The 12,134-nt window shown below is 46.4% G+C and overlaps 1 protein-coding gene across 4 annotated transcripts in view; it reads right to left on the minus strand.

Moving 5' to 3' along the window:
* The window catches only part of HDAC4 (histone deacetylase 4), a 393,738-nt gene that overhangs the window by 60,239 nt on the left and 321,365 nt on the right, over positions 1 to 12,134 (minus strand). For all 4 annotated transcript variants that reach the window (XM_073633685.1, XM_073633682.1, XM_073633683.1 and 1 more), the window contains 2 exons: positions 6,928 to 7,015; positions 1,187 to 1,306 (listed from right to left, as the gene is read on the minus strand). In XM_073633685.1, coding sequence (XP_073489786.1) covers positions 1,187 to 1,306; positions 6,928 to 7,015 — 208 coding nt within the window. The remainder of the gene's footprint in view (positions 1 to 1,186; positions 1,307 to 6,927; positions 7,016 to 12,134) is intronic.

A 12,134-nucleotide genomic window follows, 5' to 3' on the forward strand; every position in this document is an offset into this window, starting at 1 on the left:
TTATTTAAAGGGTGTTGGAGAGAGCCTATGAAGAAAAGAACCAACTGAGGAGACACTAATAAGTGTACTGCAAGTAGCAGGGATATTATGTCTCATATTTGCTAAAAGGCTACAGTAGCAACAATAACAGGACCAGTCTGTCTCATCTTTTCATGTCACACAGGCAACTTTACCATCTGAGAAGATAAAGAGCCTCGTCCACAAATACAATAAAAGAGTTCAAGCTGTCATTGATGTTAAAGGGGGCAATACAGGCTATTAAGAACTGGGGTATGTACATTTTTGATCAGGGTCATTTGGGTAGTTTCTGTTGTCATTACGATTTAAAAAGAGTAAACATAGTTCATTGATAAAAAATGGCTTCAAACACTTACCATGAGTGAAAGAAAAAATTTTGTGTTATTCATATTCTCAGAAAAATGGCCAAGAAATCATAAATTCTCACAGGGTATGTAAGCTTAAGAACACAACTGTATGTGCCCAGCTCAAATTTCATGAATCGGGTTTACAGTCACTTTAAGGATTTTCACCTTAACGCATTCTACGCATTAAGATGAAAAACTTGCGCTGAAGCTGCCCCCCAGACCCCCCCCCACCCCCCCTTTTATTTACCTGCGATGTGCACAATCGCAGCGGCTCCCGCAACTGTCTCTCTCCTCATTGGAAAGATTGGCTCCCACTGCTGTCACTCAAATCCGGTGACACGGGTGCTGGGGGTGGGGCTGAGTCCTGCTGTCTGTGTCAATGAACGTAGCAGCAGGACTCGAAAGCGAGCATGCACGAGTGCCCCCAGGAAAAGCGGCTTTCCTTAGGGGCACCCGATGAAGAAGAGGGGCCTGAAGTGTCGGGCAGGGGACCCCAGAAGTAGAGGATCAAGGCAACTCTATGCAAAACCATTGCACAGAGCAGGTAAGTATAACATGTTTGGTATTTCTACCAAAAAAAAAACTAAAGCCTTATATCCACTTTCAGGCTAGGATCACACCTACGCAGATTACGGTTGGTTTTGACATGCATTTTTTTATGTGTTTTTGGGAGGTGTCTGTTGTCATGTGGAAAAAACTAGCAAACATTCAGCGGAAATGCAAGCACTATAGACTTTGGCATATGTAGAACTTTGCTTTTAAATACAAAAGGCATAAATTACTGCTTGACATTAAAGAAACTTCTAAAAATTTCAAAATACCTCATCAGGAGCACCACTTCCTGGAAAGAAGTTTCCATCATCATAGCGGTGGAGCGATATATATAGAACAGAAGGATCACTATAGAAAGCCTGCTGGGTACCATTTCCATGATGCACATCCTAAAATAAAAAAAGATGAAAAAAATTGTAAGTCATATTGTTAATCATAATGACGTACAGCAAATATATTAAAATTGCTGGGCCAGAGCCCATCTTCAGGTTACATGGCCCCACATTTGACACCCCTTCTCCAAAACCCCTCAGGAAGATCTCCTATGTATATATGTTTTGCTTTAAAAAATAAAAGTTAAAGTGAATGAAGGAATATCTTCTACAGGACAGTAAGATTTTTATTACTGAGACAGAAGGGTGTACTACTGGAACAGTCCATTTTTTTGTGAATTTTTCCATTAGATAAAGCTCAGCAATTATCGTAGGGATGAAAACCTTTTCACGAGAAACAGAATTGTCATAAACTGCCTGTTCTCTATGGTTATAAAGCGGAAAAGAAGCATTTTGACTTATCTGTATATTCCATATTTTGAAGTACAATTCAGGACACGAGCTGATTATTCATAGAGCTTGGGTTATGGGCTCGTACCTTCAGGTGATTGGACAGAGCTTTTGAGGACAAGCGCCATGGTTGCCTCCCCTATAGCCCAACCCCACTCTGAGTGCCCTGAGTAGCAAGCAATGCAGAGTAACCAAAGAATAGAATGAGGGTGCCATGTGTCCTGTACCCCAAGATATGGAATTTACAAGCAGGTAAAAACTTCTCTTATCTCAGTCCTACAGTACAGGACACAGGTTGAGTATTCACATACCCAGGGATGTACCCAAGCAACAAGAAAAAACAACAAAGGTGAATAGACACAACCTCAGAGTGTTCCTACAAAAGCCTTGCAGCAGAAATCAGCATCCACAAAAGATACGCTGTGTACCTGGTAGAACTTTAAAACGGTATGCATACAGGCCTGGATGATGGCCTTACGAAGCTGAGCCACAGAGGCTATGTGCCAGAATGCTCAGGAAACACCTACCTACTTGGTAGAATGCACACATAAAAGTGCAGGAGGAATGATGGACAGAAGTAGAGAAGCTTTGGCTGGCGTTGATTCACCCCAATAATCTGCTGTGGATGGCGAATGCAGCCATCGACTCCTCCAGCCTTCTTCACATGATGGCCTTTCTTCACAACAAGTGGAGGATGCTTAAACATTATTATACACCTACAGTGAGGGAAAGAAGTATTTGATCCCCTGCTGATTTTGTACATTTACCCACTGACAAAGGAATGCTCAGTCTATAATTTTAATGGTAGGTTTATTTTAACAGTGAGAGACAGAATAACAAAAATATCCAGAAAAACACATTTCAATAAAAGTTCTAAATTGATTTGCATTTTAATGAGTGAAATAAGTATTTGATCCCTTTGCAAAACATGACTTAGTACTTGGTGGCAAAACCCTTGTTGGCAATCACAGAGGTCAGATGTTTCTTGTAGTTGGCTATCAGTTTTGCACACATTTCAGGAGGGATTTTGTCCCACTCCTCTTTGCAGATCCTCTCCAAGTCATTAAGGTTTCGAGGCTGACGTTTTGGTAACTTGAACCTTCAGCTCTCACCCAATATTTTTTATGGGATTAAGGTCTGGAGACTGGCTAGGCCACTCCAGGACCTTAATATGCTTCTTCTTAAGCCACTCCTTTGTTACCTTGGCCATGTATTTTGGGTCATTGTCATGCTGGAATACCCACCCATGACCCAATTTCGATGCTCTGGCTGAGGGAAGGATGTTCTCACCCAAGATTTGATGGTACATGGCCCCGCCCATCATCTCTTTGATACTGTGAAGTGGTCTTGTCCCCTTAGCATAAAAACACCCCAAAGCATGTTTCCACCTTCATGTCTGACAGTGGGGATGGTGTTCTTGGGCTCATAGGCAGCATTCCTCCTCCTCCAAACACGGCAAGATGAGTTGATGCCCAAGAGCTTGATTTTGGTCTCATCTGACCACAACACTTTCACCCAGTTCTCCTCTAAATCATTCAGATGTTCATTAGCAAACTTCAGACGGGCCTGTACATGTGCTTTCTTGAGCAGGGGAACCTTGCGGGTGCTACAGGATTTCAGTCCTTCATGGTGTAGTGTGTTACCATATGTTTTCTTGGTGACTATGGTCCTAGCTGCCTTGAGATCATTGACAAGATTCTCCCGTGTAGTTCTGGGCTGTTTCCTCACTGTTCTCATGATCATTGAAACTCCACGAGGTGAGATCTTGCATGGAGCCCCAGACTGAGGGAGATTGACAGTAATTTTGTGTTTCTTCCATATGCAAATGATCACACCAACTGTTGTCACCCTCTCACCAAGCTGCTTGGCGTTGGTCTTATAGCCCATTCCAGCCTTGTGTAGGTCTACAATCTTGTCCCTGACAGCCTTGGACAGCTCTTTGGCCTTGGCCATGGTGGAGAGATTGGAATATGTGTTGCATTTAATTTAAAATAAGATTTTTCTATAAGACTGTCATAGAATAGCAATCAGACTAGTTTTTAACAGAGATCAGGTTTGTCTGAGGACGAATGCCTTGGTAACAATGGGAACTGTTGACAGTTTGGTTGTTAAGGTAAACGAGTTGGTAACCATTGTCGACAAACTGCTAAACAAAAGCCCAAATAAAAGGAGCAGTAGAGACTGATAGTGGATGGAACTTCAACATGGATTAACACCATAGCAGGTAGAAGAATCTGTATTCAGCAAACAAGAAGATGCCTGATCTCCAGAAGCCTCATTCTCAATGGAAATCAGAAACACAGTAACTGGAGCCAAGTAACTTTTAAATGTATTTATACTGTTACAGACCATAGCTTCTGCTGATTTGCTAGGCATCTTGCTATAGATATCTGCCAGCCTTGTACTGTAGTTCTAATATTGTAATAGTTTTGCATGTACATCATTGTTGTTCAGTAAACGCACATTTACACACTGCAGAGGTCTCAGCTTCCTTGCTTATACCGCAAAGTAACCTTAATCTTCAACAATGTGTCATGGACTGATTGCCCGAGATTTAAGTACCCTGAATTTGAAAGTCGCTGTGTTTCACTACATTGATGACATCATGATCTCTGGGACAAAAGATGTAACTGAAGCACTGCACCTGCTGATACGGCACATGGAGAACAGAGGGTGTGCTATAAACAGAGACAAAGTCCAAGGACCTGCCAGAGGTGAAATTTCTAAGAATGATGTGGCCAGGGCCACAGAGGAAAATTCCAGAGACAGTTATGCAAACTATCCAGGCGCTGTCGCCCCCTACTACCAAAAAGGAGGCACAGAAGTTCATTGCAATTGTGGGAATCTGGAGATCGTTCATCCCACATCTTGGACTGATCCTGAGGCCTATATACAATGTCACCAGGAAAAAGACTGAGTTCTCATGGTGTTGAGAGCAGCGGACCGCATTCCTTGATGCTAAAGATTTGACTGGAATTGGAGGATCCAATCAATATACAGAAATAAAAGCTGTAGTGATGACTCTTCAGGAGGATCCTTCTTCCCATGTCACTATCTACACTGACAGCTGGGCAGTCTTTAAAGGACTGACAACTTGGATGCCCACGTGAAAATACAATGAATGGATGATTCATGGAAAGGTAGTGTGGGGAGGCAAGGAAGTCTGGGACTGCATCTGGAAATAAGCTTACTCCCGCACCATAAAAATGGGGTATGTCGATGCACATGTGCCTCTAGTTCCAGACTTTGAGAGACAGAAACAGAGTTGCAGATAAAATCGCCAAAGTGAAGGCAGTTGTGCCAATTGATCCGGTCTTGATTAACTTGGCCAACTGGGCCCACAAATCTGGACATTTGGGGCAGAAAGCAACATATGAATAGGCACAGCAGAGAAATCCATGGACATGATAAAACTGTAATAGGGAACTGTACAGTGTGTGGAGCAGAGCGACAATGGCCATTGCAAAAGTACTCCACCGGGTCGATTAGGAGGGGTGAGAGGCCTGCAGAGATCTGGCAGATTAACTTCATCGGTCCCCTGCCCCGGGAAACAATGGACTGAGATATTGTTGCACTGCAGTGGACACCTATTCAGGACTTTTGCTTGTTCATCCTTGCAAACGTGCAGATCAAGCCACAATGCTTCAACTGCTACAGAAACTTGTCGTTGCTTATGGTTGTCCCAAACAAGTCCAAAGTGATAACGGCTCACACTTCACCGGATCAACAGTACAGTAGTGGGAGAAAGATTCTGGAGTGTACTGGTTGTGCCACATCCCATACCATACTCTCTTAAAGAAAGTGCTCCTAATCTCAGCTCATTTCCTATATAGAAGACACTTGGGAGCCAGAAATCTTGCTGATTGACAGGGGATGAAATACAAATTTCATGCATTAAAATGCAAATCAATTTAGAACTTGTTTGAAATGCATTTTTCTGGATATTTTTGTTAAAATAAACCTACCATTAAAATTATAAATTGATCATTTCTTTGTCAGTGGGCAAACGTACAAAATCAGCAGCGGATCAAATCCTTTTTTCCCTCACTGTATGTCAGAGTCCTCCTTAACCACTTGCCAACCAGCCACCGTCATTATACCGCAGCAGGTTGGCACGATCCCTCGAACCGTCGTAGATATATGTTGGTCCCTTTAAGCGGGATAGCAGGTGGGGGTGCCGATGCTCGTGACCGGCGGTCGCAATGACCGCTGGCCACGAGCGATCGCGGGCACGATACAGAACAGGGACATGTGTGTGTAAACACACACATCCCAGTTCTGTGAGGAGAGGAGGAGAGAGAGATTGTGAGCACCTATGAGCTGGGAACCACAATCTCCCATCTCCTATAGTCAGTCCCATCCCTCACAGTTAGAACCCACACATAGGGTCCACAGTTAACCCCTTGAGCGCCCCATAGTGTTAACCCCTTCCTTGCCAGTGACATTTATACAGTAATCAGTGCATTTTTATAGCAATCAATGCCAATGCCAATTGTCAATCGACCCAAAAAACAAAAATGTGTCAAGTGTCCGATCTGTCTGCCATAATGTCGCAGTCTCGATAAAAATCGCAGATCGCCGCCATTACTAGTAAAAAAAAAATAAAATAAATAAAAAAGCCATAAATCTATCCCCTATTTTGTAGATGCTATAACTTTTTCGTAAACCAATCAATATACGCTTTTAGCCATTTTTATTACCAAAAATATGTAGAAGAATACATATTGGCCTAAACTGAGGAAAAAAATTAGCTTTTTTAACAAAAAAAATTGGGGCTATTTATTACAGCAAAAAGTACAAAATATTGTGTTTTTTTTTCTCAAAATTGTCGCTTTTTTTTGTTTATAACGCAAAAAATTAAAAAACGCAGAGATGATCAAATACCACCAAAAGAAAGCTCTATTTGTGGGAAAAAAAAAGGACGTCAATTTTGTTTGGGTACAGCATCACACGACTGTGCAATTGTCAATTAAAACGGCACAGTGCCGTATTGCAAAAAAATGGCCTAGTCATTGAGCAGCCAATTCTTCTGGGGCTGAAGTGGTTAATGACGGCCTTCCTTTTCAACCCCAAAGTGCCAGACAGTTTAACATCTCCCAACCATGGATCCAGCTCCAAATTCAAAGTGAGCATTGCAGTCGAAATGAAGTTTCATTAAAAAAAACAAAATGAAAACATTCGCCCAGAGTTGGCTTTAGCATACATTTCGGTAAGTAGCATCCACATACCCAATCCACTATCAAAGTCTTCTCCACATTAAATCTTTGTTGGATGAGCTTGGCTGTAACTGCGACAGAGTTGAAGTAACAGAAACCCCTAAAAAAAATTGACAGGTTATTAAAACATTAATTTTCTTTATTCTCACACAGCACAGAACAAGTGGACTCGAACTCAAAAAATAGGATTTTTTCTTACTGTAAAATCCGTTTCTCTGAGTTTATTGACAGACACAGCCTTCTATCTTCATAAAGATAGGGTTATATCGCCTCCGCAGGAGTAGGACTAGGCAGAACAAAAAAACAAAACACTTGGCCACTTCCATGGGCCGTCCACAGTCAGTATATAACCCCCTCCCTGCTCTAGTTATTCAGTTTAGTAGTAAGCAGTAATAGAAGTATCAAAAGAACTCCATAGAAGGGTGGGTGCTGTGTCTGTCAATGAACTCAGAGAAACGGATTTTAAGGTAAGTAAAAGATCCTATTTTCTGATTAGTTCATTGACAGACACAGCCTTCTATCTTCTTAACGATAGGGACGTCCCAAAGCAGTGCCAACATGAGGGGTGAGAAAATGAAAAAATCCCAAGGCTAATACAAGAGCCAACCAGTTAACAGGAACTTCACCCAGGATAAGCTGGAACCCAACCTGAATGATACCCCTTCAAGAGGGAATAGACCCCCTAAACAGCGGCCTGCAAAAAAAATTGCGGCCAAAAGAGGCATCTGCAGATGCCAAACCATCCACTTCGTAGAACATGTGAAAATGTACACCGATGAACAGTGGCCACCTTGCCAACTTGCGCAACGGCCAACTGATGACAGAAGGCCCAAGAACCACTAAGAATGCGCCATAACCGGGAAAGGAGGAAACCGATTCCTGACAGGATAGCCCAGAGACATCATCTGTCCGATCCATCCAGACCAACAGACTCAGTGGCTGGCAAATACATCCAAATCCCCCAAAACACATCCCGGCCAGAAAAAAGCCAATTCCTTGGGATATGCTGACCAGGGACACAAGAAGCCAACCCAATGTCCTTATTCAAACGGAAACCCAAGAACGGAACTATGTAAAAAAAAGGACTAAGCACCACCTTAACCTGGGTAAGGTGAACGACAAGATAACTCCACCATTCACGACACCCTGCGAGTAGAGGTAATAGCCACCAAGAGGTCACCTTCCGAGAGAGAGTAAGCAGTGGAACCTCCCAAATATTTTGAGAGAAAGATAGAGAGGCCTTGGGAGAATCGAAAACACCAAGTTCAGATCCCACCCCGGTGGAAACCGGCGTCTAACCCCTAGCACAAAAAAGACACGCACCAGGGAGTGCAAAACCAGGGGATGCTGAAGTAGACTGCCCAGGCCGACACCTGGCCCTCTATGGTACTCAAAGCCTATTCCTTCTCATCCCTCCGTAAATGGAGGTAGGAAAAACGGAGCCATCTAAAAAGGAACAAGGACAAATCTGATAAAACTCGGCCCAGAGAAAGGCCCTCCCCGTGGCCCAACCCTAGCCAACTGAGGTATCCGTCTGACAGCATTCCACTCCTGAACTGGGTTCATCAGAAAGGGCTGGAACTAGACGTTCTGCCCACCGGAGGAGGATACTGGCCACAGTCAGGGTCGCCAACAGCCTTTTTGGCCCACCCTGGTGAGAGACATAAGCCACCACTGTAGCCTTGTCCGACTGGATCCGTACTGGGAGCCCCCGAGGTTGAGATGTCCGTGATCCAGACCTAGTCTGATCAACTGAAGTTCCAGGATATTACACAGTAGTCCAGATTCCACCAATGTCAAACGACCCCGAGCTGAGCTCAGTCCCAGGACATCTTCCCACACGGACAGACTGGTATTGGTGGTCACCCTGTTCAATACAAGGGGAGAAAGGATCTTCCCCACTGAAGAAAGGGAGAACGGAGCGCCCAGACTAGGAAACCTCTGGTTTCCTGACTCAGCCGAATCTGATTTTTCAGAGACCTTGGGTATTTGACCCATTATGCCAGGATCTCCCCGAAGGGAGCCTACATGAAACTGTGCAAATGACCTTGCCTCAAAAAAGGGTAGATACCATCAGACCCGACATCCGCATGTGGATCCGCAAAGGAGCCCACCTGCCGGATAATAAATGAAAAACGATGCATGCCACTTCTGGAGTCTGTCCAGGGGAAGAAACACGCTGGCCAGAGCTGAAGCCCGGTCAGGCTCAGATAGATCAACATTCTGGCCGGACCAAAGCAAACCTCCGATAGTATAGACGCCAACTGAAATCAGAGATCTGTATAGAAACTACGTTGCTCCTCGGGGTAATCGAAAATTCGGCGTAGCAGATCGCCCAGGCAACCCAGGACCGTCAACCCCCACTGACATAACCCTGTTAGATCCGGGGCCAGTGGTGGCCAGGTCAAAGGACCACACCACGCGCCTATAATGCTCTGCACCCACGGCAAACAGAGGAAGTGCTGGGGTCGGGAACAGAATGCTTAAGCATTCGTGATGTCGTAGAAGTCAAAAAGACCCCATGATGGAGTGCCACCGCTGCGTGGACGGACTCCATCCTTAACTCCTATACCCACACAAGGCAGGTCAGGGCCTTGAGGTCCAGAATTAGATGTACCCTGCCCTCCGTCTTTTAGACTGTGCACAGGTTCGAATAAAACCCCTGACACTGTTCCCAGCACGGGAACCGGGACAAACACACTCTGCAGCAACGGGGCTTGCACAGCCCCCCGCGGAGGACAGCAAGCAGTCTGGTGACAGACTACCAATAGAAGCAACAAAATGTTTGGAACACAGCCAGAAAACCAACTTATTTCCAGACAAACTCAAGACGCGACATGAAGTCATTCAGAGTAACACTCCAAAATACATGTCTAAGCACCATTGAGGCAACAGACTCAGCAACCTGGGGAACTGCGGCCAAGAGGCATAGCGGACAAACCGCAGCGCCTACTCAATAGGTCCCCAAGCAACTAAGGCAGGGGAATTCTGCTCCCCCTCCAAGGATGCCAGCTGGGCCCTTAGAAGCCAGAGATTCCTCTATTGGAGCCATGGTTGCCTCTAGCAGCCTAGAGACAAAGGGGTTCACTACTGATGTAACAGTCCCCTTCTGAAGGGGGACTCCCCAAAGGGGTACCTTACAACCAGCGTTTTTGGAAACGCAAAAAGCACTTTGGACACTCCCAGTCTTCATGGACAAATTTGTCAAAATAAGAGAGAGAAGGTAACGCTTTCGCCACGCAAGATGGTTTATCCAAGAGGCTACCGGCCCTCCCCTGCAGCCACCGCTGCATTCTCATCTTGAAAGGTTCCCGCACAGATGTAAGTGCGACAACTAGCGCCCCTTCGAGCCCTTCTGCCATCATCCTCGCTCCCCAACAGGATAGGGAGCGTGGCCACCACCCCGCAAGGTGGCCACCTCCGTGCGGTAGAGTCAGATAGGATTGTTCAACAGGGGAGGGCAGGAGTGCCCTATACTAGGCTATCTGCCTAAGCGTTACACCAAAAAAGTCAGGGGGGGATGAGGTTCCACATAGAGGGTGTCAACTGAGGCCCTGCACAGGGGGCACCCCCAAGGCCCCTCACATGGGACACAGACCGGGACCCCTCACAGGAGGCACAGACCGGGGCCCCTCACAGGGGGCACAAATCGTGGCCCCTCACTTAGGGGGCACAGACCGGAGCCCCTCACTTAGGGGGCACAGACCGGAGCCCCTCACTTAGGGGGCACAGACCCCCGCAGCGCCACCCCTCAGGAAAGGGGGGGCGGCCGCGAGGCCTAGCAGGCCGCTGAAGCCGTGGCCTAGTAGGCCGCAAAAGCAGCGGGCTAAATTTCTGGCCGCAAGCACGCGGCCCACGGGGGGACCGGACTGACAAGAGCCGGTAGGCAGCAAAAGCCGCGGGCTAAATTTTTGGATGCCCGCCACAAGCACGTGGCCTGCGGGGGGCCTGGACCGACCCTGAGCCCAAAAGCCGCGGCCTAAATTTTCGCACAGCCCGCGGGGGGGGGGGGGACCGGACCAACAAAGCACGCGGCCCGCGGGGGGGACCGGACCGACCCTGAAAAGGCTTCGTCCTAAATTTTCACCCTCCGGCCACGAGTGGGGGGACCGGACTGATCCCAGATGGGAGGCTGCAAAGCCGCGGCCTAAATTAGTCCAAGGACCCCCGATCACCCTCCTCCCAGGCCTAACCACCATATACCCCCCCAATACAAAAACCCGAGGGTGGAAAAAAGGGGCCGTGTGTCCCAAAAAGTCCCTAGGCCGGAAGCCTGGGCCTCACCCGGGACGTTTAACTCACAGGGCAAGCCCCTGTCCAGTGGGGCTATGTTGCGGCCGACCTAGCGCGCAGCTGCGGTCTGCACGCGCTCGCTGGCCAGACTGGGGTGACCCCTGGACCGAGTGTCCAATCCGTCGTCCAGCCCGGCAGTTGACTGGAGATCTCACCGGAAAAAATGACAAACAAAAATTCCCAGGACTAGCGATCCCAGCAGGGAACTAAGTTCTTACTCCTGACTAGGCAGAAAAAAAACTGAATACCTAGAGCAGGGAGGGGGTTATATACTGACTGTGGACGGCCCATGGGAGTGGCCAAGTGTTTTGTTTTTTTGTTCTGCCTAGTCCTACTCCTGCGGAGGCGATATAACCCTATCGTTATGAAGATAGAAGGCTATGTCTGTCAATGAACTAATCAGAAATGAAGACTTTCCATGTTATTGGAAACCTCTAAAAATGTTAACTGCACTTTAGAAGTATCTTGAAAAATGTACCCATAACAGCGCGCACTTCTTAGTTTTACAAGGATGCCTTGATACTCCTGTTTCTACAACCTTAAAGCTGTATATCTGCAGTGAGATTGAAGTCCCTGATGCCTCTAATTGCTAGTCTCAGGAAATTGGGCGATGGCATTACTGTGTTGCTCACTGTTCTCCTTGTTGGAGGGTCTGATATGAAGAAGCAGCGTTTTGCCACTACCAAAACCTCTACAAAGACAGTGCAGAACAAGGCTTGGTATGTTAGTAATAAAGATAATCTGTAGGGAGACCACAGGTGATGCTGGCGACAAGTCGTTTGACCCCTGCCTTCTTTGGGCAGAGTTTAGTTAGTCAGCATATGACCTGGACTCTGTGGTGCACTTTCAAATACAGTCATGTGACAAAAACACACAGTCAGACACACACACACCTAGAGTGAGCTTTGGGGTAATGTCAAATAATC

The sequence above is a fragment of the Aquarana catesbeiana genome, linkage group LG06, assembly GCF_042186555.1.
Source record: "Aquarana catesbeiana isolate 2022-GZ linkage group LG06, ASM4218655v1, whole genome shotgun sequence".
In the NCBI taxonomy this organism is placed as follows: Eukaryota; Metazoa; Chordata; class Amphibia; order Anura; family Ranidae; genus Aquarana; species Aquarana catesbeiana.